Genomic DNA, 23,500 nt, shown 5'->3' with positions numbered 1-23,500 from the left:
TGGGAAAGCAGTCAAGGACAACCCAAAGCCTTGGGTCCCTGCACCCATGTGGAAGACCCGGAGGAAGCTCCTGGCTCCAGTCGTTGTGGCCACTTGGACAGTGAACCAGCAAGTGGAAGAACTTTCTCTCTTTCTCCTTCCCTATAAACTTGACTTTCAAAAATAAATAAATAAATCTTAAAAAAGAAAGACTCACTTAATAAAGACAATGCAATACTAGGAAAACCAGCAAAATAATTAAAATAATTTCAAATGAGAAATATTTTAGTATAATCTAAAAAAAAAAAAAACAAAAACAACTACCCATACATGGTCTTACTGTCCTACTAGTCATTGAGAAGACTGAGCAGGAGCTGATGTGGTGCACTGAGTTACATCCATGGGCACCAGGCAGGTGCTCCAGCCCGGGTACGCTACTTCTGATCCAAATCCCTCCTAACACACCTGTGAACACTGCTTTCCCAGAACATTAGCAGAGAACTGGACTTGAAATGAAACAGCCAGAATCAAACTAGTACCCACACAGGATACCAGTGTTGTTGATAGTGACTTAACAGGTCACTTCACAATGTCATTTTCTTTCAACTAAGTATCAGTTCTTTATTTTTTTTTCACATTGTTTCCTGCATGTATCTGAGGTAAAGGGGGATTTTAAGGGAGAAACCCTACCCAGTCCCTCACCCACCCCAGGTCCCTGATGTGCAGCATGCTCTGAGAGTCTTGCTCAAGCGGTTTTATAGTTCAACAGTTATGAAGTGCTACCAATCTGGCCATTCTAAGCACGATGAAGTCGCTGCAGAATCCACTGATTGACACAGTCCATCTTAGAGTCTCCGTTTGCCCAGTTTTTCACTGTCAACATATGGCTGAGGTGGTTGACTGACTTGTTCTGTCCTCTGTCTTTACATGGTTAGGGTTCTGAGTCTGGCAGTTTAGGGAGGTCCCCAAAGAGACTTTGTCTGAAGTGTTCCCAGACCAGATTCTTGTGTGCACTTGCAAGTACAGGGCCTGGCACACTCCATCACCCTAATCAGCTGGTGGTGGCAACTGCTGGGTCGGTTCTGTTTCTAACTAAGGAACTGCATGTGATCTCTAAAAAATGTATGAAAACTTTCCACATAGCACTAAGTTAGGTTATTAATGGTATCTATTTGATTTACTATGCACAGGAAGGCATGAATTCTTTAAAAGATGGAATTAGAGCCCAGTACTGCAGCATATAGAAGCTTAAGCCTCCACTGTGGTGCTGGCATACCATATAGACACCACCAGCTCAAGTGCCCAATGCTGCACTAGCAATCCCAGCTCCCTACTAATATGCTGGGGAACACAGTGGAGGATGGTCCTGTGACCTGTGACCATGTGGCAAACTAGGAAGACGACTCCGGGCTCCTGGCTTCAGATCAACCCAGCTCCAGCCTCTGTGGTCATTTAGGGAATGAACTAGCAGACCGAAGTATTCTCTTTAACTCTGTCTTTCAAAGAAATAAGTTTTTAAATGATGGAATTAACATATCTGTGGGTCCAAGGCAATGGTTCAGTGGCTAAATCCTAGCCTTGCATGTGCTGGGATCTCATATTGGCACCAGTTCACATTCCAGCTGCTCCACTTCCCATCCAGCTCCTTGCTTGTGGCCTGGGGAGGCAGTAGAGGATGGACCAAAGCCTTTGGACCCTGCACTCGCATGGGATATCCAGAAGTTCCTGGCTTCGGATCAGCTTAGCTCTGGCCATTGCAGCCACTTGGGGAGTGAACCAGCAGACAGGTCTTTCTTTCTGGACCTCTTTCTCTCTGTAAATCTGCCTTTCCAATAGGAATAAATAAATTTTAAAAGTAAATAAGTAAAACTGTACATTGGGGCTAATGCTGGGGTATGGCAAATTGAACCATACTAGAATTCCATTTGGTTACCAGTTAAGAGACCCAGCTTCGGGCCCAGCGCGGTGGCGCAATGGTTAAGGTCCTCGCCTTGCACGCCCGGGATCTCATATGGGCGCCGGTTCTAATCCCAGCAGCCCCACTTCCCATCCAGCTCCCTGCTTGTGGCCCGGGAAAGCAGTTGAAGACGGCCCAAAGCCTTGGGACCCTGCATCCATGTGGGAGACCCAGAAGAGGCTCCTGGATCCTGGCTTCGGATCGGCATAGCATCAGCCGTTGCACTCACTTGGGGAGTGAATCATCGGACGGAAGATCTTCCTCTCTGTCTCTCCTCTCTGTATATCCGCCTTTCCAATAAAAATAAAATTTAAAAAAAAAAGATCCAGCTTCTCCACTTTTGATCGATCTTCCTGCTTAAGAGTCTGGTAACCCAGCAGAAGATAGCACAGCGCTTGTTCCTACACCCACACGAAAGACCTCAAAGGGGCTCTAGACTCTCCAGCTTTAACTTGGCCCAGCCCCAGTCACTTGGGACTGTGAACCAACAGACAATTCTATTCCTTCTAAGTATATACCTTCCACATCAATATATTCTTTCTATAAAAGAAAATTATGAACTTCCAAAATTCATGCAAATCCAGGCTTTCCATGAAAATTTTAAAGCACCCTGATATATACACACAGACACACACACAATTTCAATCTGTTTATACAGTAAAAGTTGTATCGGTCATTTATCACTATTTCTTTAAAGTTCCTTATACCACAACTTCTGTCCTGATATACAGAAAAGTGAAAAGGGAGGGCTGTAGGAAAAGGAAAGAAAGCAGAGAAGAAAGAAGGAAAAAAAGAGAAACCAAAAAGGAAAATCAGACAAAGATAATGTTAAATGAGAAAAATGCAAAAAACTGGAGAAGGAATAAACCTCTTGAAATAAAAAGTATTAAAGGTTCATAAAAGCATAACAATTCTTTCAAGTAAAAGCTGAGTTTGGGGGCAGTGCCGTGACATCAGCTTCAGGCATTCCATATGGGCACCGGCTCAAGTTCTGGCTGCTCCACTATCCTTCCAGTTCCACGCTAATGTACCTGGGAGAGCAGCAGATATGCCAAGTACTTGGGTCCCTGCACCCAAGTACAGAAGCTTCAGCCATTACACTCATGTAAGGAGTCGAGTAGTTGGGACAGCTGTCCCTTTAGCTCCTCTCCTTCATTCTCTGTTTAACTCTGCCTTTCAAACAAATAAATGTATCTTTAAATTTGAAAAAAAAAAAAAAGAAAAAAGAATAAAGCTGAGTGAATCCATATAATCAAATACAGGATCCATCAGAACTAATAAAAATAATGAAAATATAATAATCTACTTTTCAAGACTATCTGCTTAATCACAACAAATAAAGAGCTGAAACCCAAATAGGCATTATCACTCGTAGTGTGACAATGTAATTCAGCAAATCTGGATGTAGGTGAGTGCAGTAAGCAGAGCAACTAAATATTCGATCAGAGCAGATATAAACGAAAACTGTTACATGAGAAACAGAATGTACTACAAACGCCTTTCCAACAGGGGACTGTCAGCACACATCAAATCAATTGTAAGGCCCTATCGGCATGCACTCTCTGTATTCTATTAAAAACTCCCAAATCCACCACTGATATAAAGCAAAGAACAGTATGATATACCACCTTTTCAGTTTTTCAGAAAAAGAAAATATTTATTTGTATTTTCATCTAAAAGCCATCAATAAACATTTCAGAAACAATGGAGAGGAAGGGTAGAGAAAAGTGATTATGTATATTTTACTAAATATTTCGCTTTATTTTTTCATAATTATTGAATTATGCGATTTTCAAAATGTATCAGCAGCTCCAAAATATCGTAGGTTTTAACCTCAAAAAGCTTGTAAGGAAAACCTCCAAAAAAGACCTAAATCACAAAGCCTGTACGTTAGGAGTCTGCTACAATGGGTTTAGAATGCACTGCCATTCCTCGAGATTCCCGTTTGATAAAGGAGTCATTCGGATCCCTGCACAGCCTCAACCACCAAGACACAGCAGCAACAACAGAAGTCCACAGCACTCCAAACATTCTCAAATCACCAGGATATTAAAACTATCTGCAACAACAACTTCCGCACACTAGCCTTGTAAACCCCAGATGCTTCCCATCAATGACAACAATTATACTATTACTTTGACAAGCTAATTTAGTTAAGAAAAACTTCAAATTTGTAAAAATTCATATTGTTTTCCTGTGCTTTGAATTTCTCACCCTTTGCCCTCAGTGCCCAGCTCTATCATTTTATACAAACCAAAATCACACTATACATGTAAAACAATGCCTAGAAAAGTACAAGAAATCAAAAACTCTTTACTGTAAAAGTAGTTTCATCTCTTTCCCTTATTACCCATTTAAAAACAGGAAGCAAAAAAGAAGAAAAACCTTCATCCATATACTATTTGCATGTGTCACCAAACAGAACTGCTGCCACTTTGCCAGTTCAGTACTTATATTCCACATTAGGTTTGTGCCAAGCCTTTAAGAGATTATTCCTTAAAAATAAAATAGTCTCTCCAAACAGGATATAAAAAAATTCTCACCTGTTCTGTGATAGAACTCAAATCATTTGAAGAAAAATCTTCCTCTTCATTCTCAAAAAACTCATAGTAATTTTCCAGAAGTCCAGCCATTATTCTGCTCACTATTTCTTGCTCTTTCATATCTTCCACATCTGTGTAAATGCTAAGAATAAAAGCCCAAACTGAACTAAGAGTTCTTCAATAAATCACAGGTAGTTAGAAAGCAACCAGAATGAATCTGAGAAACTTATGTCACTATCACACTGCGGCCCAGTTTATTATCTAGATGGCCTACCTAACTTGTACCGCTTTTCACTGAAATGCCGAGAGGACTACTAGTATCTACTATTTAAAAAATGGTTTATTGGGCCCGGCGCGATGGCACAGTGGTTAAGGTCCTCGCCTTGCACGCCCGGGATCCCATATGGGTGCCGGTTCCAATCCCAGCGGCCCTGCTCCACTTCCCATCCAGCTCCCGGGAGAGCAGTCGAGGATGGCCCAAAGCTTTGGGACCCTGCATCCGCGTGGGAGACCCAGAAGAGGCTCCTGGCTTCGGATCGGCATAGTATATCGGCCGTTGCGGCTCACTTGGGGAGTGAATCATCGGACGGAAGATCTTCCTCTCTGTATCTCCTCTCTGTATATCTGCCTTTCCAATAAAAAATAATAAAAATAAATCTTTAAAAAAAAAAAGGTTTATCAAGTAATCCATGATTCTAGGAAGACAAAATAATGATTCTATTTCATACAATTTTTAAAATAAAACAAAAATTGTCAAACAACTCACTGGAAGACATCTGGACCAAAGACAGCAGCCAAAGAATTTGCAGACCAAATTTCTTCATGATGTGATGCTACATTGGCTAAAAATCTACACAGAAACTTTAACAAACTATAATTAACAGGTGGCAGCTGTTGCAAGAGGAACTTCAATTTTCTTCCAAATTCATCTTCGTTATTATAATCTATAAAATATAATGACAGGTCTTTTAATTAAGTAAAAAAAAAAAGCTCAGATACTTTGCCAAGTTCACATCTCTCCACCCACACCACCTTTCTACTGTAACAATTCAAAGCCTCTTTACTTCCTCTAACCAGAGGCCAAATGCCTTAGAGCTTTGCATTTCACTTATTAAATGGGAGTAGAGTTGGAAATGAGGAAAACAGGAACTAAAATCCTCAATTGCTGAACGATGCTTTCCTCATCTATTACTGCCTCCAAATTTCTTTGTACTCTCTTGCATGACTGTACCTGTATTTTCAAACTACTGCAAACCATCAGAAACAAAACACACTGGCCCTGAGAGGCGACATGTACTAACAATGAAAGCAAATTTAACCAGCTGTCATAAATATCACTGATTATTTTCACACTTGAATGCACTGGGAAAATAGAAAGGAAAAAGTGAGAGAGTGATTTTATTCTTCCCCTCACATCACGCAAAGGCCACATCAGCAACACACAGTCTCACGCTTCTCCTTTAAATTGATGGTTTTTTATTATCAGCTGGAGTTCATGACACAAGCTGGGGATGGTATTTATCTTGTCAATGAGTTTTCATGAACATGGACTAGGCTGTTAGCAATCCTGTTGCTTAAAGAGGGCTCCATTTAAAACATGTAATTTATCAGAGACACTCTCAAAATGGAAATTTCTGCTCTAATACAGAAAATCAACTTTATTCATTTCGTATTTTTCTGCAGGTCCTTACAATTCATTTACAGAAAAATTCTTGCCGTAAGGTCATGTTCATGATGTTAGCCAACTCTATAAAATAACAAGCATCTAAAATCTATCAGGAAAGGTTTCAGTCCCATGGGTTTTACTTATGGTTTAACATGCAACCAATAACAATCACTCTATATTTTCTATTTTTATCAATCCACTCAAATGCACCAGCACCCTGACTTCACAAATGGACGGAAACAGTTTTGGATTAATATTATTAAAATCACTGTTCCTATAACTGGTGAAAATTTTTAACAATCTATTAAATACAACATAAAATAATTTTTTATTTTTAATAAAATTAAGGGCAGGTACAGTAGACCAGCCTTGCAACACCAACATGCTATATCTCAGAATGTTGGCTGGAGTTCTGGTAACTCCACTTTAATTCAGCTTTATACTAACACATCTGGGAAAGCAGTCAAGGATAACTCAAACGTTTGGACTTGTTTCACTCACATGGGAATCATGAGATGGAGTTCTAGGATCCTGGATCCTGCCTGGCCAATATGACCAAACCCCAGACATTGTGGCCATCTGGGAAGTGAACCAATGAATCAAAGATCCCTATCTCCAAACTTCCTCCTCCCCATTTCTCAGCCTCTCCCTCTCTTGCTCTTTCAAATAAACACATCCTTTTTTTTTTAATTATTCATTTTTATTGGAAAGTCAGATTTTTTTTTAATTGAAAAGTCAGAGGAGGACTTTAGCCACTAGGCTACGGTGCCAGGCCCTAAAGACTTGGTTTAAAAAATAAAGCAGAGGAGAGGACACAGCCCAGTGACTAAAGCTCTCAGCTTGCACATGCCAGGATCCCATAGGGGAGCCAGTTCTTATCCTGGCTGCTCCACTTTCCATCCAGCTCTCAGCTTGTGGCATGGGAAGGAAGTAGAGTATGGCCCAAAGCCTTGAGACCCTGTACCCATGTGGGAGACCCAGAAGTAGTTCCTGCTCCTGGGTTCAGATCAGCTCAGTTCCAGCCGCTGAGGCCGCATAGGGAGTGAACCAACAGATGCAAGATCTTCCTCTTTGTCTCTCCTCTCTGTATATCTGACTTTCCAATAAAAATAAACAAACCTTTTTTAAAAATTGAAAAAATAAAGCAGGGCCAGCACTGTAACAAGAGCAGATTAAACTACTTCCTGGGACACCAGTATCCCATATCAGAGGATCACTTTAAGTCCCAGCTACTCTCCTTCCGATCCAGCTCCCTGGGATAAAAGCAAAGATGATCGAGTCCTGCCACCCATGTGGGAAACTCAGATGCAATCTCGGTTCCTAGCTTCGCCTGATCTAAGCCAGGACTGTGTTATCTGTGGACTAAACCACCAAAAGGAAGACATCTCTTTCTTTTATACTGCCCGTTCTTTCTAATAAATTGATTTCAAAACAGTAAAATCATGTGTAATCAACTAAAAACTGCAAACAATCAATACTGTCGATGACTATAGAAACACTGACAAATTCTCCCAAACATGTTCTCCAAATCTGTATACAGCACCCATCATTATCTAAGCTGCCAATATTCTCTTATCATCTATTTTTTTCTATCTCCCCAATCCTCTTGAGAATTTCACCTCTTAGAGGACACATATTTTTATGCAGCTTTGTTCCCAGCAACTAGAACAGTAACAAATACATACCAAACACTAAATAAACATTAGTTGCATTGGCAAAACCCTGTAAAAGTATTTACTTAAATAAGTGGAGAGGAATCTGTCCACCTGTATAAATTTTCATACAAGAATAAAAACTGGATGGACCCTGCACCCATGTGGGAGACCCAGAAGCTCTTGGCTTCTGATCAACTCAGCTCCAGCCAGCTGTTGCAGCCACTTGGGAGTAAACCAACAGATGGAAGATCTTTCTGTCTCTCCATCTCCCTATAAATCTGACTTACCAATACAAAATAAAACTTTTAAAAAAAACAAGACCAATTGCAAATATTTAGTAATATTCAAAGGGATCCACGTACTTGCCATTCACTCAACTCTACAGTCCCTATACTGAGTATGCAGCAGTAGGCTAAGCTGCTGCCTGCAATGCTAAACCCCACACTGGAGAGGTAGTTCAGGTTCCAGCTGCTCTACTTCTGATTCAATTCCCTGATAATGCACCTGGGTTGGCAGCAGAAGATGGTCCAAGAACATGAACCTCTGCTACCCTTGTTGGGAGATTCAAATGGAGTTCCTATCTCCTGGCTTCAGCCTAGACCGTATCAGCCATTTGGGGAGTGAATCAATGATGGAAGATCTTCTCTGTCAAATAAAATAAATCTTAAACATATTTAAACACACACAAACTGTCCAAAAAGCAACTGTGAAAATAGTAAAACAGTACTTTCTCTGAAACTGATTAAGAGCAGGGTAATGGAGCCAGCACTGTGGTATAGTGCAGTAAGCCACAGCCCGCAGCACCAGCATCCCACATGGTTGCTGGTTAAAATACCCTGCTCCACTTCCAATGCATCTCCCTGACCATACACCCGGGACAACAGCAGATTACAGCCCAAGTACTTGGGCCCCAACATTCATATGGGAAAAACAGATGAGACAACTGGCGTGTCTTTAACCTGGAACAGACCAGGCCATTGTGGCCATTTGGGAAATGAACCAGGGGTTAGAAATTAGATCTCTCTCTGCCCTTCCCCTCTGTAATTCTGCATTTCCAATAAATAAATAAATCCTTAAAAAAAAGTAGAGTTAACACATGAAGCATGCTGAGCCTATGACTCAAAGAATGAATCAAAACCTTCCTAAGTCAGTGCTGTGGCACTGGCAGCCCACATAGGACAGCTGGTTTACATCCTGGTTGCTCCATCTCCAGTGCAGCTTCCTGGTAAGGTACCTAGGAAGGCAAAAATTGCTGGCCAAGTTTTGGGGCCCCTGCCACTCCAGTGGGAGACCTTAATGGAGTTACTGGCTCCTGGTTTAATGCCTGGTCCAGATCTAGTTGCTGTGCCAACATGGGAAATGAACCATCACATAGAGGATATTTTCTCTCTTTATCTCTCATTCCCTATCTCTCCTTCTCTGTCACTCCTGCTCAAATAAATAAGTAAATCTATTTTTAAATTTAAAGACTTACTAAAAGTACTTTGAAATTATTAATAAATGACTAATAAAAATCAAATCATATTACCTTGAGAAAGCTGCATCAAGTGAATATGCAAACTGCCAGGGATAACAGGTTCAGGAAGTTCTTGAAGGAAAAACCTAAGAAGACTAATAGCTGAGGGAACATCTGCTTCCTTAACCAAATCCACCTCTTCTCCACTGTCATATCTCTGCCGAAGCCACTCCACTGTCTCAGCATTTCCATTGACTTGAAAAAGTCCTTGTTGATCCAGACCTCCTACATTAGTTCAAGGCAAAAATTAAATAAGCTGCAACTTCAACTATTTTACCACATTCATTCTCCAATCAACTTAAAATATTTATTCTTTTGGAAAGCCTTTCTTGGCTCCCCGATTTGACTAAAAACCTTCAAATTACATGCCTAGAAACATACTATCTTCTATTCTCAGGGAGAGTTTATTTTATCCCACCCCTTATTAAAAACACTCCTATCACCCCTGCCAAAAAGTGTTCTAGGCTAGGCAACCATCATCATGTTTATAAGTGTAAGAATTTAAGTAAAAAACACATTTCAATGCTAAAAAGAAATCCTATATTGTTTTTCCTATGTTTTGAACTGTCCAAACTAAAAAGAAAAAATTTAAAAATCCAAGGTCAAAAAGGGATAAGCTAGCCCTCAAAGTAAGGAAACGTATACCATGTTCCTCAACATAGTCCACAACGTGGCGGACTATCAACGGAACCTCATTGTCTGGATGTCCTCCCTGCTGCAGCTCATCAAGTGGAATTCCAAATATTTTGTTAGCAAGAACGGAGTTGCAGTTACTCAAGGAAGGGGAGGAGCTCTTCCTCATATCTTTTTTGCAGCCAGAAATCAAAGCTGTCTTTTCTGCCAAATGAAAGACAAAAAAAAAAAAAAAACTATAATGATTAACAGGTGGCAATATGACTAAATACATTAAAGAAAAATGCTTTACTCCTGAATGTGCGCTATTTAAATATGTTCTAGTAAACCAGGTCCACAGTTAAGCATTTTCTTTACCATGAAGTTAGTTCTGAATGTTCCCTTCAGTGTTTGCATGTTAACAATAACAGCAAAATCGGTCATCCAAAATTTAGACAGGCACATTAATTTCCCAAAGCTAAATTAAGGGGCAAATGTGACTCCAAGGGGACCTTTACTGACCACGCTTGTAACAACACAAGAGAAAATGCCAAGACCAATCCATTTCTGGACTCAGTTACAGGGAAGCTCATCCAATCTTTCAATAGATAAATACTCAAACAAGAAAGGATCACTTCCAATAAAGTGATTGGCCAAAACCCCCAGTTATAAATGATAAGCTAGTAAAAACAACATTAACAAATCTTTACTTCCATAAGACAACAGTTATAGTACATTTTTTATTTAAAAAAAAAATTTTTTTGCAGTTTTGGGCAACAATATTCAATGAGGTAAGTCCTTTCATCAACACCGTTGCTTCATAATTATTCATTTAAATTGGGAAGAATCAATTAACTGTGATCAGCAAAGAAAAATAGAAGAAAATAATGAAATTCTAGTATCTAAAGCATCCAATATTAAAAAAAAAATAAGAAAACTTGTTTTTAAAAACTGACAATAAATATGACACCAACTGGTCTTTTCTTACCACCCCATAGAAACACTTCCCTTCTCATTAACAGTGAAGGACAACTGATGACAAACATAAATCTACTCAAAATTCTAAACTTTACAAAAAGAAGGCCTACTTGAGCATGTGTATACACAAGGGATCAAGAGAGCATCACAATATGAGCAGAAAAACAATCCAGTTAACTAATAGGAATAGCAGGAATTAACCAAGGGACAACAAATGCCATAAATGTGCAGGCTTAAGCAAGCAGCATCCATGCTTCAACAATTCTGTGCAAATAACTATGAAGTCTCAAGTTAAATAATCAAATGGCAGCTGTAAGAATAAATCATGTGTTTTTAAAACAGGGGGTGGTTACAGGGAACAACTTAAGTTTCACAGAGCACAGAATAGCTACCATTTTGGAAACTTACCTTTGAGTACTTAAACGCCTAAGTTTAAAAAACGGCTTCTGCACCTGCTACCCTCACTGAGCAAGCATTCTCTTGTCATTTATGGCTGTTTGAGATTATGGCAGAAGATCAGCCTGTAGTTCCTCATTGAAGAAACGCAGAACTCGATCAGTACCTCAGCAGTTAATCTAGAAAAAAAGAGCAATTATTTTAGTTTCTCAGAACACTTTCACCTGTGAGAAGACAATAAAATAATGATTTAGAGTGCTTTCTATAATGAAAGGCATTCCTTTGCTCAAGACTCTGTAATGACTCTTGATGATTCCTAAAGGTTTCAGTTAGCAGGGCTGAGTCTCTATGCTGCTGATCAACAAAGGGATGACAGATGGGGAGAGCTGACATCTTCACGAATTGCATATTCTCCCTACTCCATGAGCCCTTTTGTACACACACCCTACTCCAGAACAGCACATTTCCTTAAAACTCAAAATTAAACTTTCCAGGAGATCAAAGACTCAAAGATAAACTTCAAACTTGGAACTGCACTTGTGTTCCTTTACTTTCATCTCTTTGTTTATAACATTGTTCTTTCTGAGCTTTCTGATTTACAGAAGCTAGCAGGACATCCAGAAAAGCACAGGAAAAAAAAAAAAAGGAAAGGCTCACATTAAAATGCCAACTCCACCACTTTGTAAATAAATGAACCTGAACACTTTCTGTCTCTGAGCCTAGATTTCCTTATATAAAAAGCAAACTGATAGCTATACAGCTAATTTTCACTCCTGTGTGGGAGATCCAAAAGCTGCTCCTGGCTCCTGGCTTCAGATTGGCTCTGCTCTGGCCATTTCGTCCACTTGGGGAATGAATCAGCAGACAGAAGATATTTCTCTTGCCTCTCCTCCTCTCTGTATATTTGACTTTGCAATAAAAATACATTTTTTTTATAAAAAGACCTGATACTTATCTAAAGGGCCCAGACATTTTCCTTCTTTTGTTCTCAGAGCATATGTTTCTTTAAGATTTACCTAAAAGGTAGAATTAGAGACAGAGAAACTTAGAACAAGGGATCTTCCATCCACTGGTTCACTCCCCAACTGGCTAAAAAAAGTGACATTAAAGTGACACTTTTCACACAGTTTTGGAGGACAGAAGTTAAAATCAGGGTGTCAACAAGGGGCCATCTCCACTCTGAAGGTTCAATGGGAGAATCCTTCGCCTCTTCCAGTTTCTGGCAACTGTTGGCACTCCTGGGCTTCTGATACCATAGCCTTACTTTTGTCATTATCTGCATGTGGTTTTCTTCTGTGCCTATGTTTGTTCTGCCCTCAAAGCCAAGAGAAAAGTAACACTTTACTGTCATTCAGTTTGAGGTAATTTGCTATGGAAGCTCTAGAAAACTTAATGTCATGTTTAAATTTTTTTTAAAGATTTATTTTTATTATTATTTTTCTTATTGGAAAGGCAGATATACAGAGAGGAGAGACAGAGAGGAAGATCTTCCGTCCGATGATTCACTCCCCAAGTGAGCGCAACAGCCGATACTATGCCGATCCAAAGCCAGGAGCCTCTTCTGGGTCTCCCACGCGGGTGCAGGTTCCCAAAGCTTTGGGCCGTCCTCAACTGCTTTCCCGGGCCACAGGCAGGGAGCTGGAAGGGAAGTGGGGCTGCCGGGATTAGAACCGGCGCCCATATGGGATCCCGGGCGTGCAAGGCGAGGACCTTAACCATTGCGCCACTGCGCCACTGCGCCGGGCCCTGTCATGTCTAAATTACAACAATAAATTCTCAAGAAAGGGGCTCCTATTGTGGCATAACACGTTAGGCTGCCATTTGGGACACCCATACCCCGTAGGAATGCTAGTCAGAATCCCAGCTACTCAGCTTCCAATAACACTTCCTAGTAGGGCATTGGCACAATGAATGGCTCAACTGGCTAATCTTCAGCCTTCTAGTTGCGGGATCCCACACGGGCTCTGGTTTGCGTCCCAGCTGCTCCATTAGAACCTCCTGACTTTGGATTGGCTCAGCTCTGACCCCGACAGCCACATGAGGGGTGAACAAGTAGATAGAAGATAATGCCCTCCCTCACTCATCGGCCCTTTCACTCTGCCTTTCCAATAAGAAAATGGTAACGAGCACCACAGAAAACTGACCCAGAGAGATCTCAGGAAATATCCTACCAGACAGAATCAACAAATGACAAAGAAAGTAGTTAAGTCAAAGGTCTGATACAAGAGAACATCATAAGCAGACTTTCAAAGCAAACAGATTTCCAAAACCAGACTGTCACTATCAATCACAAAACAGAAACTATTTTAAACACAAGCAACAATTTCTTAGCATTGTGGTACTGAAAAATAGTAAGAGGACCCAGGGCAGTAGCGTAGCAACTAAAGCCCTCGCCTTGCACATGCCAGGATCCCATATAAGTACCAGTTCACATTTTAGCAGCCCATTTTCGTTCCAGCTCCCTGCCTTTGGCCTGGGAAAGCAGTCAAGGATGGCCCAGGGCCTTGAGACCCTGCATCTGTTTGGGAGAAGACCTGGAAGAAGCTCCCAAGCTCCTTGCTTCAGATCAGTTGAGCTCTGGACGTCACGGCCACTTGGGGAGTGCCAGCAGAAGAAAGATCTTCCTGTCTGTATTCCCTTTTCTCGGTATATCTGACTTTCCAATAAGAATGAATATACCTTAAAAAAATAGAATAAGAATTCATATTGAATTCTATATCCCATATTTTGGTATAAGAAAAAAACAGATGAAAATAACAGAATTAGATATATATCAATAAAGCCAGGTAGTAGGTACAGTCAGGAAAACCACCTATATAACAACGAACCTGAGCTCTGCTGAAGAGTAAGGTATTTATGCGCTCTATTCAATTTTATTTCTATTAACACACACAGCTTTCTTAACCATATAACACAAGATTATATAAGCTTATATAAGCATTACATAAATGTTTATATTTATGTAACATACAACAAATAGCATATAGCATAATAATAATATGCTCCATTTCCCATCCAGCTCCCTGCTTATATGCCTAGAAAAACAGCAGAAGCAGCATAAGTTCTTCACTGCACCCACAAGAGGACTCAGATGAAGCTGCTAGTTCCTACTTCTGACCCAGCCCAGACTCTGCCATCGCAGCCACGTGGGAAGGGAACCAGCATAAGGAACATACTTCCTTGACTACTTCCTAGTGCCCAAAACTCTACATTCCACATCTTTTTCTCAGGAAAAAAACACACACACACATTCAATACATGCCTGTATATTTCTTTTTTTTTTTAAGATTTATTTTTATTATTTTTTTTATTGGAAAGGCGGATATACAGAGAGGAGAGACAGAGAGGAAGATCTTCCGTCCGATGATTCACTCCCCAAGTGAGCGCAACGGCCCGATGCTATGCCGATCCGAAGCCAGGAGCCTCTTCTGGGTCTCCCATGCGGGTGCAGGATCCCAAAGCTTTGGGCCGTCCTCGACTGCTTTCCCAGGCCACAGGCAGGGAGCTGGATGGGAAGTGGGGCTGCCGGGATTAGAACCGGCGCCTATATGGGATCCCGGGGATGCAAGGCGAGGACCGTAACCACTGCGCCACCGCGCCGGGCCCATGCCTGTATATTTCTAAAGTAATTAAACAATCTACTGGTACATTACACAGAGCAAAAATGACATGAACTGCACATTTTAGGAAAAATTTCTGTAGCATAGTGATTTAACCCACGCCCTGCATGCAGCACCAGCATCCAAAAACACCAGTTCAAGTCCTAGCTGCTCCACTCTCATCAACATCCCTGTAAAGCATCTGAGCAGCAGATGATCCAAGTACTTGGGCCCCCTGCACCGATGTGGGAAATCTGGAAGAAGTTCCCAGCTCCTGGATTATCCTGACCCAACCCTGGTGGGTCAAATGGCCATAATTTCTTTTTTTTTTTTTTTAAAGATTTATTTTTATTGTTTTTTCATTGGAAAGGCAGATATACAGAGAGGAGAGACAGAGAGGAAGATCTTCTGTCCGATGATTCACTCCCCAAGTGAGCGCAACGGGCCGATACTATGCCGGTCCGAAGCCAGGAGCCTCTTCCGGGTCTCCCACGCGGGTGCAGGATCCCAAAGCTTTGGGCCGTCCTCGACTGCTTTCCCAGGCCACAGGCAGGGAGCTAGAAGGGAAGCAGGGCTGCCGGGATTAGAACCGGCGCCTATATGGGATCCCGGGCGTGCTAGGCGAGGACCTTTAACCACTTGCGCCACCGCGCTGGGCCCCGAATGGCCATAATTTCTTATGAAATTACTCCTAAGTGGGCATCCTCGTGGGAGTGAAGCAGCAGATGAAAGATCTGTCTCTACCTCTCTATGTAATTCTTCCTTTCAAGTAAATAAAACAAATTTTAAAAATACATAACAAATTAAACAGAAACAATACGTCTAGTATTATATATGTACTTTTTTAAAAAGATTTATTTATTTTTATTGCAAAGTCAGATATACAGAGAGGAGGAGAGACAGGAAGATCTCCCATCCAATGACTCATTCCCCAAGTGGCCACAAGGGGAGGCCAGGTGCCAGGAACTCTTCCGGGTCTCCCACACAGGTACAGGTCCCAAGGCTTTGGGCCATCCTCGACTGCATTCCCAGGCCACAAGCAGGAAGCTGCATGGGAAGCGGGGCAGCCAGGATTAGAACTAGCACCCTGAGATCCCAGCATGTACAAGGCGAGGACTTTGGGCACTAGGACACCACACTGGGCCTTATTATGATTTTCTATTAAAATTGCACTAACACTGCTAAATAAATCAGTTTTTCCCACACAATACTAACATAATCATCAACCCTTTTTAGAAAATACAACTGAAAATACAAAATTATGTAAGTATACATACATAATAGCAAACACATATTCCAAATAGTCAAATGACCAAGTCAGATTTACACAGAGGAGACAGAGAGAAAGAGATCCTCCACTCTCCAAATGGCCACAACAACTAGAGCTGAGCAGCCAATCTGAAGCCAGCAGCTTCCTGCAGGTCCGTGCAGGTGCAGGGTCCCAAGGCTTTCCTCTACTGCTTTCCCAGGCCACAAGCAGGGAGGTGGATGGGAAGTGGAGCAGCTGGGACATGAACCCGCACCCATGTGGGAGCCCAGCACATCTAAGGCAAGGATTCAGCCATTGAGTCCTTGCAACAGGCCTGAATTCTCTTCTTTGAAAACTCCTCTGGAGTCAGTGCTGTGGTGTGCAGTTAAGCAGTCACTTTCGAGGACAGCATCACCAGTCTAAAGTGTCAGTCCTTGATATCCTGCTTCCAACTCAGCTTCTTGCTACTGGGCACTCTTGCAGGCCCCAGATATTCACCCAAACACCTGCATCTCTATCATGCACATGGGAAACCCAGATGAAGTTTCTAGCTCCTGGTTCTGGCCAAGACCAACAACGGCAGAGAGCATAAATCAGCAAATGGAAGCACTCTCTCCTTCCCTGTCACTCTGCCTTTCAAAGAAATAAGTAAACCTTTAAAAAAAAACTTCCAGTTAACCCCAGGAAGCAGTGATATGTGAGACGCCGAGTTAACTCGGTGCCCAAAAAGGACAACGGACACCCAGAAGGACATTCCACCCCGCAAGCAGTAGCTTTATATTTATGGAGAATGTCACATGGAAAGTGAGATAAAATCCAGGGATCCAATCAGATGCAGACAGTGTGGGTACAGAGTAATGTGTAAGAAAAGGACAAAAAGGTTGGTGGCTGCTGGTGCTTGGTTAAATGGGCCAGGTCAAAGGAACATCTTCATCTGTACTTGCATTTCATGTTTGTGTTACTCACTGCTGTACAGCTTTTGATGTAGCACACTTAATTTTTTGAAATACATATGATTTCCCTTTAAAAACCATATTGCACTTAAGTATCTTTTCATTTAAGGAAATTGTTCAAACACATGATTTATAATTTAATTTTATTGTGATGAACATCAAAATTACTTTCTGAAACTCTTTACAATCACAACCTAGAATCATCTGAGGCTCTTATAAAACGTGCAGATTGTTAGAGCCCTATGAAAATCTAATAAAATATATTACTTGGAAATAGAAAAAAAAATTCTAACTCTAGTAATTTTCAATCTCTTCTCCATTGGAAACATGCACACGCACAGCCTACCAGATGCTGACAGGAATTAAGTGCTTACAAAATCTAGCTTATCAATTCTTACACTTCATTAACACTTCAGTTTTTCAGGTAAGGGGCAGGGTGAGTAATTCCACAACGTATTCTAACCACGTGGATCCTGAGATCAAAACGTTTCTTCTTACAGAAATGTATAAAAACTCCTCTGAGGGGCCCAGAGTGACAGCCTAAAGGCTAAAGCCTCAACTTTTATCTCCTGGGATCCCATATGGGAATCAGTTCAGGTCCCAGCTACTCTACTTCACATCCAGCTCCCTGGTTAAGGACTGGGAAAGCGGTAAAGGATGGTCCAAAGCCTTGGGACCTGCACCCACGTGGGAGACCAGAAAGAAGTTCCTGGCTCCTGGCTTCACGTAGTTTCAACTCTGGCTGCTCCACTTCTGATTCAGCTGTCTGTGCTGCACCTGGGAAAGCAGCAAAAGACGGCCCAAGCATTGGGCTTCCACACCCATGTGGGAGAACTGGAAGAAACACTAAGCTCCTGGCTTTAGCTTCTGCTCCTAGCTTCACTACAGCCATTCAGGGAGTAAAACAGGGAGTAGAAGATCTCTCCATCTCTCCCTCTACAATCTTTCAAAAAAAACAAACAAAACACACACACAAATAATCTTAACAACAACAAAAAAAGCCCGGCATGATAACCTAGTTGCTAAAGACCTCACCTTGTAAGTGCACTGGGATCCCATATGGGCGCCGGTTCTATCCCAGCAGCCCCACTTCCCTTCCAGCTCCCTGCCTGTGGCCTGGGAAAGCAGTCGAGGACGGCCCAAAGCCTTGGGACCCTGCACCCGCGTGGGAGACCTGGAAGAGGCTCCTGGCTTTGGATTGGCTCAGCTCCAACCACTGAGGCCGCTTGGGTAATGATTCAGCAAACCAAAGATCTTCCTCTCTGTCTCTTCACTCTCTATATATCTGATTTTCCAATAAAAATAAATAAATCTTAAAAAAAAAAAGAAAGAAAAAGAAAACACAAAACCTCTGGGAAAAATAAAACTACCACAAGAACATAAAAGCAGTAACTGTAAACTAAGCAAAAAATGCACAAAAAGCAAAGATTTCCTCTTTGTTCCTCAGTTCTAAACAGTAACCAACAGCAGAACCTCAGATTTTGAACTCATATTTGGGGAAAAAAAAAAATGGGACCGGCATGGTGGCCTAGCAGCTAAAGTCATCGCCTTGAACACGCTGGGATCCCACATGGGCGCCAGTTCTAATCCTGGTGGCCCCACTTCCCATCCTGCTCCCTGCTTGTCACCTGGGAAAGCCCTGGGACTCTGCACCCACATGGGAGACCTGAAGGAAGTTCCTGGCTTCGATCACCACAGCACTGGATATTGCGGTCACCCGGGAAGTGAATCTTCGAACAGATTTTTCTCCTCCTCTCTATACATCTGACTTTGCAATAAAAATAAAATAAATCTTTAAAAAAAATTTTTTAATGAAAAAAAAATTCCAAAATTAGGACATTAAAGCACCTGGGCAGGGGAGGGGGGAGGAATATGCATATATGACATTATATATATGGCATATCATATATGTCATATATATGACATATATACGGCAAGCAATACAGCACACAATAAGCGGTTTTCCATTTTTCTTTTTCAAGTACACAGGACAACGCCTTGACATACAAAAGCCACGTAGAGAACAGGTAAGCAAAAATAACTTTTTTCCCATTCTTCCACTCCTGCAAACAGAAATTTGACAGCTCTCAGAAGCTTAAGAACCAGAGATAAGAATCATACAGATCAAACATGTAAGAAAACATACAGCAGAAGCTAATGAATACTCATATAAAAGAGCTGCCACATTTCTTTCTCTAGTAAAAAGTCTAGTAATGTCACTAAATTATCTTGTCCACCCAACATTTTCCTGAACCTTCTCATCATTTCTCACACAAACACCATTTTTTGAGGGGCTTTCTCCAACTCACTCAATTTAGTCACCTTCCTGATTGTCACAGACAATATCATTCCTCGCCTCCAGCTTTAGTACAGATGCATTCGTTTGTTAAATGTCTGTCTCTACCACCAGACAACAAGGTCCCCAAAATCCACTCGTGGTTATTTTTTTAAACTGTCTTATTAATGCATGATTCACATGCCATAAAATTCAATAATTTCAAATGTAAAATTCACCAGTTTCAGTATGCAATTATCTCTACTAAGTTTATAGCACTATATAATAAGCACCAGTTATTTTACTGCTCCATGGAGTTCTAGCACGTAGGAACTAAGTAAACACCTGTTAGATGAGTAAACAAATCTGCTAATGATTTAATAACTACTAATTTACACTAGTGTGCTACTACAATGCTTTGCTGTGCTATGACTACCTTTGTTGTATAAATTCCACGTTTCATCATTTCCGTTTCCAATCTAACTTAGTACTTAGCCTTGGGACTCTGCACACACATGGAAAACCCAGAAGCTCACGGCTTCAGACTGGCTCAGCTCCGGTTATCGCAGCTAGTTGGGGAGTGCTAGCGGATGGATCTTCCTTTCTGTCTATCCTCTGTCTATCAGACTTTACAAGAAAAATAAGTAAATCTAGCACCCGGTGCAGTAGAGCCTACTGGCTGGAATCCTTGCCTTGCTGTGCAAGGCAGGATCCCATAAGGGCGCCGGTGCACCAGTGGCCCTGCTTCCTATCCAGCTCCCTGCTTGTGGCCTAGGAAAGCAGTCAAAGACAGCTTAAACTCAGGGGAGATCAGAAAGAGGCTCCGGGCTCCTGGCTTTGGATAGGCACAGCACCGGCCGTTGCAGCCACTTGGGGAGTGAATCAATGAATGGAAGACCTCTCTGTCTTTCCTCCTCTCTGTATATCTGACTTTGCAAAAAATAAATAAATCTTTAAAAAAAAAAAAAAAAAGAGTTTCAGCTCCAGGAGTTAGCCTGCCTAGTCCTGGCTACCACAGGTACCCCAGGAGTAAATCAGCAGATGGAAGCTTAGCCTTTGCATTTCCAACATATAAACACAAGCAAAGGACTTGAATGTACACTTCTCCAAAAGACATAAATGGGTCAATAAACATGGATATATGCCCATCGCTAGTCTTTAGGCACGTGCAAATTAAAAACAAAGAGTACCAGTTTAACTCCATTAGCATGGCTGCTGATAAACCAACCAATATAAACAACTGCTCATAAAGACACAGAAACACAGCTCCTGTGGGAAAATGATTTAGCAGCTTCTTGAAGTAAACCTGAGGTAAGCATTTAGTGCAGCCAAATCCACTGTCAGAAAGCCTGGGTTCGTCCTGCCTCTGCTCTGATCCTGCATCCCTGAACACCCCGGGAGGCAACAGGCGATGGCATTAAGGGCAGGGTCTGTGCCATCCACCTGGGAGGCCAGGACTGAGTTCTAGCTTCAGCCTAGCCCGGGGCCAGTCTCAGCACTTCTTGCTGTGAGCATCTGGGAATGAGTCAGCAGATGGGAAATATCTCTTATTCTCTATGTCACTGCCTTTCAAACAAATTAAATAAATGATTTTTTTAAATTAAACATAAAATTACCCTGTGCAATTCCACCTCGAGGCATCTATTTACTCAAAAGATAACAACCATGTATGCTGCAGCATTATTCACAACAACCAAAGGTGGGAACAACTCCAACATGCATTAGTAAACGAACCGATTAACCAAACTTGGTATACACCTGCAACTGAACAACAAAACTCTAATACGTAACACACATGAATCTTGAAAACATCATTCTAAGTGAAATACACCAGACACAAAATTAAAATGCTGTGTGATCCCACCTAGGTGATGTACCCAGACTAAGCAAATTCATAGAAAGCTGGAACAGAGGTAGCCACAAGCTCAGGATAAAGCAAACGGGATGTGACAGTCTAACCAATACACAGTTGCTAACTGCAATGTGTGAGAAAATTCTGGAAATGGAGAATGGCAACATTTTGTTCAACACTGTATATGTAATGCCACCAAATCGCCAAATTTTACATTTTTGTAACTTACCAATCTAGAATATTTTGATTAAAACTGTTAAATTTTGAGCCAAACTGGTAAATTTTTGTTATGTGTACTTTACCACAACTCCTTAAAATACAATTTTTCACAACTTACACGTATAGTCTTCTCTAGTTTTGCACAGTGTACAGTAATAGGGGAGCCATGAGCACAATTAGGGTGATCACAAGCGACTTGATAAAAACAGTAATTATTTCCCGGTGGAGACACATGGTATGTCACTTTATTCAACTGTGACAATTTTCTGTCCTAAGATGATACTCTGATTTTTAAAAATAAAAAAGAAAAGAAACACTGTAACAATTTGCTTTCCCCAACCAAAAATTGTATGGCACTGTGGTATATCCCACACGTTTTTGGGTTTAAGCTGTGTCATACAAATGCTTAAACTGCTAACAATCAAGCTGGAGAAAATACTGCCCGCTTTTTTAAAAGAAGCTCTAAGAAGGGAAGGGACAAACATTGACATTTTATTACTTCCAACACACAGTGCACGGTACCTGTGTGAAACCCAGGCCAACAAGTTATTTGAAGGTTACAAAAGGGAGACTTCAAGTCACAGCATCCCAGTAATCCTGCCTCAGTGATCCAACCCCAAACCACCCATGAGCCAGCGCGCGCACCAGGCTGGATCAAGGTGGTGCTCGTGGCCATTTTTAGCTTATCAGTTTCTTGAAATCAATCAATGACCAACTTTGTTCATTGATTTGACAGCATAATGGGGAGCCAAGTGAAAGTCTTGATCCTTGATCCTTTTAGAAAGAAAGAGCCAGCTTAGTTTCCAACTGGTCAAAGTGCGTCAACCGCTAAAATCCGCTTTAAAAAAAAAAAGAAGAAACCTTACCCAAGAAACCACAGCCACCCCCCGGACACAGAGGGCTGCACACAGCGGCCCCCGACCCGGGCAGACGCCACTCCAGCCGAGAGGCCCCGCTGCACAACCAGCCCAATTTTGGCCATATTCTAAACGATTTAAGGAAGTCGGCAACCGCTCGTCTCACGTGACCTCAAACAGGGACGCAGTGGGGTGGGAGATAAAAACCACACGGCTTTTTTTTTTCCCTCCCCGCATCCACTGCACTGCCCGGCACTGAGCAAGTGCGGACGAGGGGGTGAGCAAGGCCGCCGGCCCTCAGACCCCTCGGGGAGCCGGGCGGAAAGGCGGGACGCCCCATCGCGCGCACTGCGGCGCGGGGAGCGGCCGAGGCCTGCCTGCCACACCCCCGGCCCGGCGGGGGCGCCCAGGGGGCCGCGGCTCCTTCCTCTTCCTCCGCCGCCGAGGGAGGGAGAGGCGGGGGAAGGAGGAGGTCCTCCCGCCACAGAACGCCCGCCGCACCCCGAGAGCCGCCGCTGCCCCGACCAGGCGCCGGCCGAGCGGCCGAGGAGGAAGAGGCCGCGGCCCGCGCATGCGCACAGCCGCGTCCCGGCCCACCTACCGTCGCAAGCGCCCAGCCCCGTTCCCCGGCCGCGGCCGCTTCTCCAGGACCCGCGGGGACGACGAGCGGGCGAGCGCGGAGGCCCCGAGCGGCTCGGCGGACGGCGAGCCTCTGCCCGGGACGGCCGCCGACAGCGGGCTCAGGCGACGGCTGTGGCGCGGGGCCAGCCCGGAGCGCGACCCCCCACCCCGGATGACCCCCGGCGGCGGAGGCGGCCAAGTCGCGCGAGGAGCGGCCGGAGCGGCGACCGATGCGGCGGCTGAGGCGCACAACCTCCCTAACGGCGAGCGGGAGGAGGCCGGACCGGACGTGACGTGCGTGGGCGGGGCCGGGAGGGGCGCGCGGCGCGGGGAGGCCGGGCCGGCGACGGCCACTGCGGCCGCCAAGGTGGGGGACCGCGCAAACCTGGGAGACCCCGCAAACCTGGGGGACCCTGCATCTTCTCCTCCGACCGCAAAAGCTTGCTCCTTGAGTTGGGGTGCGAGAAGCCTAGCCCGGGCCCGAGGGAGCGGAGCGATCTGAGAGTATTCCGTATGGGGGAGGGAGGTTGGGAAAGAAAAGGAGGAAAGTGAGGGGGGATATACGAGAAGTCT

At 43.0% G+C, this 23,500-nt stretch overlaps 1 protein-coding gene across 7 annotated transcripts in view; it reads right to left on the bottom strand.

The window, feature by feature from the left end:
- Nucleotides 1-23,197, bottom strand: part of FAM13B (family with sequence similarity 13 member B) — a 61,394-nt gene extending 38,197 nt beyond the window's left edge. For 2 of the 7 annotated variants that reach the window (XM_040980814.1, XM_040981151.1), the window contains exons 1-6: nt 22,908-23,195; nt 11,315-11,481; nt 9,962-10,153; nt 9,329-9,541; nt 5,246-5,423; nt 4,480-4,621 (exon numbers count right to left, since the gene is read on the bottom strand). In XM_040980814.1, the coding sequence (XP_040836748.1) occupies nt 4,480-4,621; nt 5,246-5,423; nt 9,329-9,541; nt 9,962-10,118 (690 nt within the window). In that variant the 5' untranslated portion in view covers nt 10,119-10,153; nt 11,315-11,481; nt 22,908-23,195. Of the gene's footprint in view, nt 1-4,479; nt 4,622-5,046; nt 5,068-5,245; nt 5,424-9,328; nt 9,542-9,961; nt 10,154-11,314; nt 11,482-22,315; nt 22,528-22,907 lie in introns of those variants that run through there. The other 5 variants (XM_040981074.1, XM_040980990.1, XM_040980930.1 and 2 more) reach the window with 5 other exon arrangements.
- Between the last annotated feature and the right edge of the window lie 303 nt (nt 23,198-23,500).

Source organism: Ochotona curzoniae, unplaced genomic scaffold, assembly GCF_017591425.1.
Source record: "Ochotona curzoniae isolate NIBS_2020 unplaced genomic scaffold, NIBS_Ocur_1.0 contig_1, whole genome shotgun sequence".
NCBI lineage: Eukaryota > Metazoa > Chordata > Mammalia > Lagomorpha > Ochotonidae > Ochotona > Ochotona curzoniae.
Note: the sequence above shows the minus strand (reverse complement) of the source record. Positions and strands in the feature narration are given on the sequence as shown.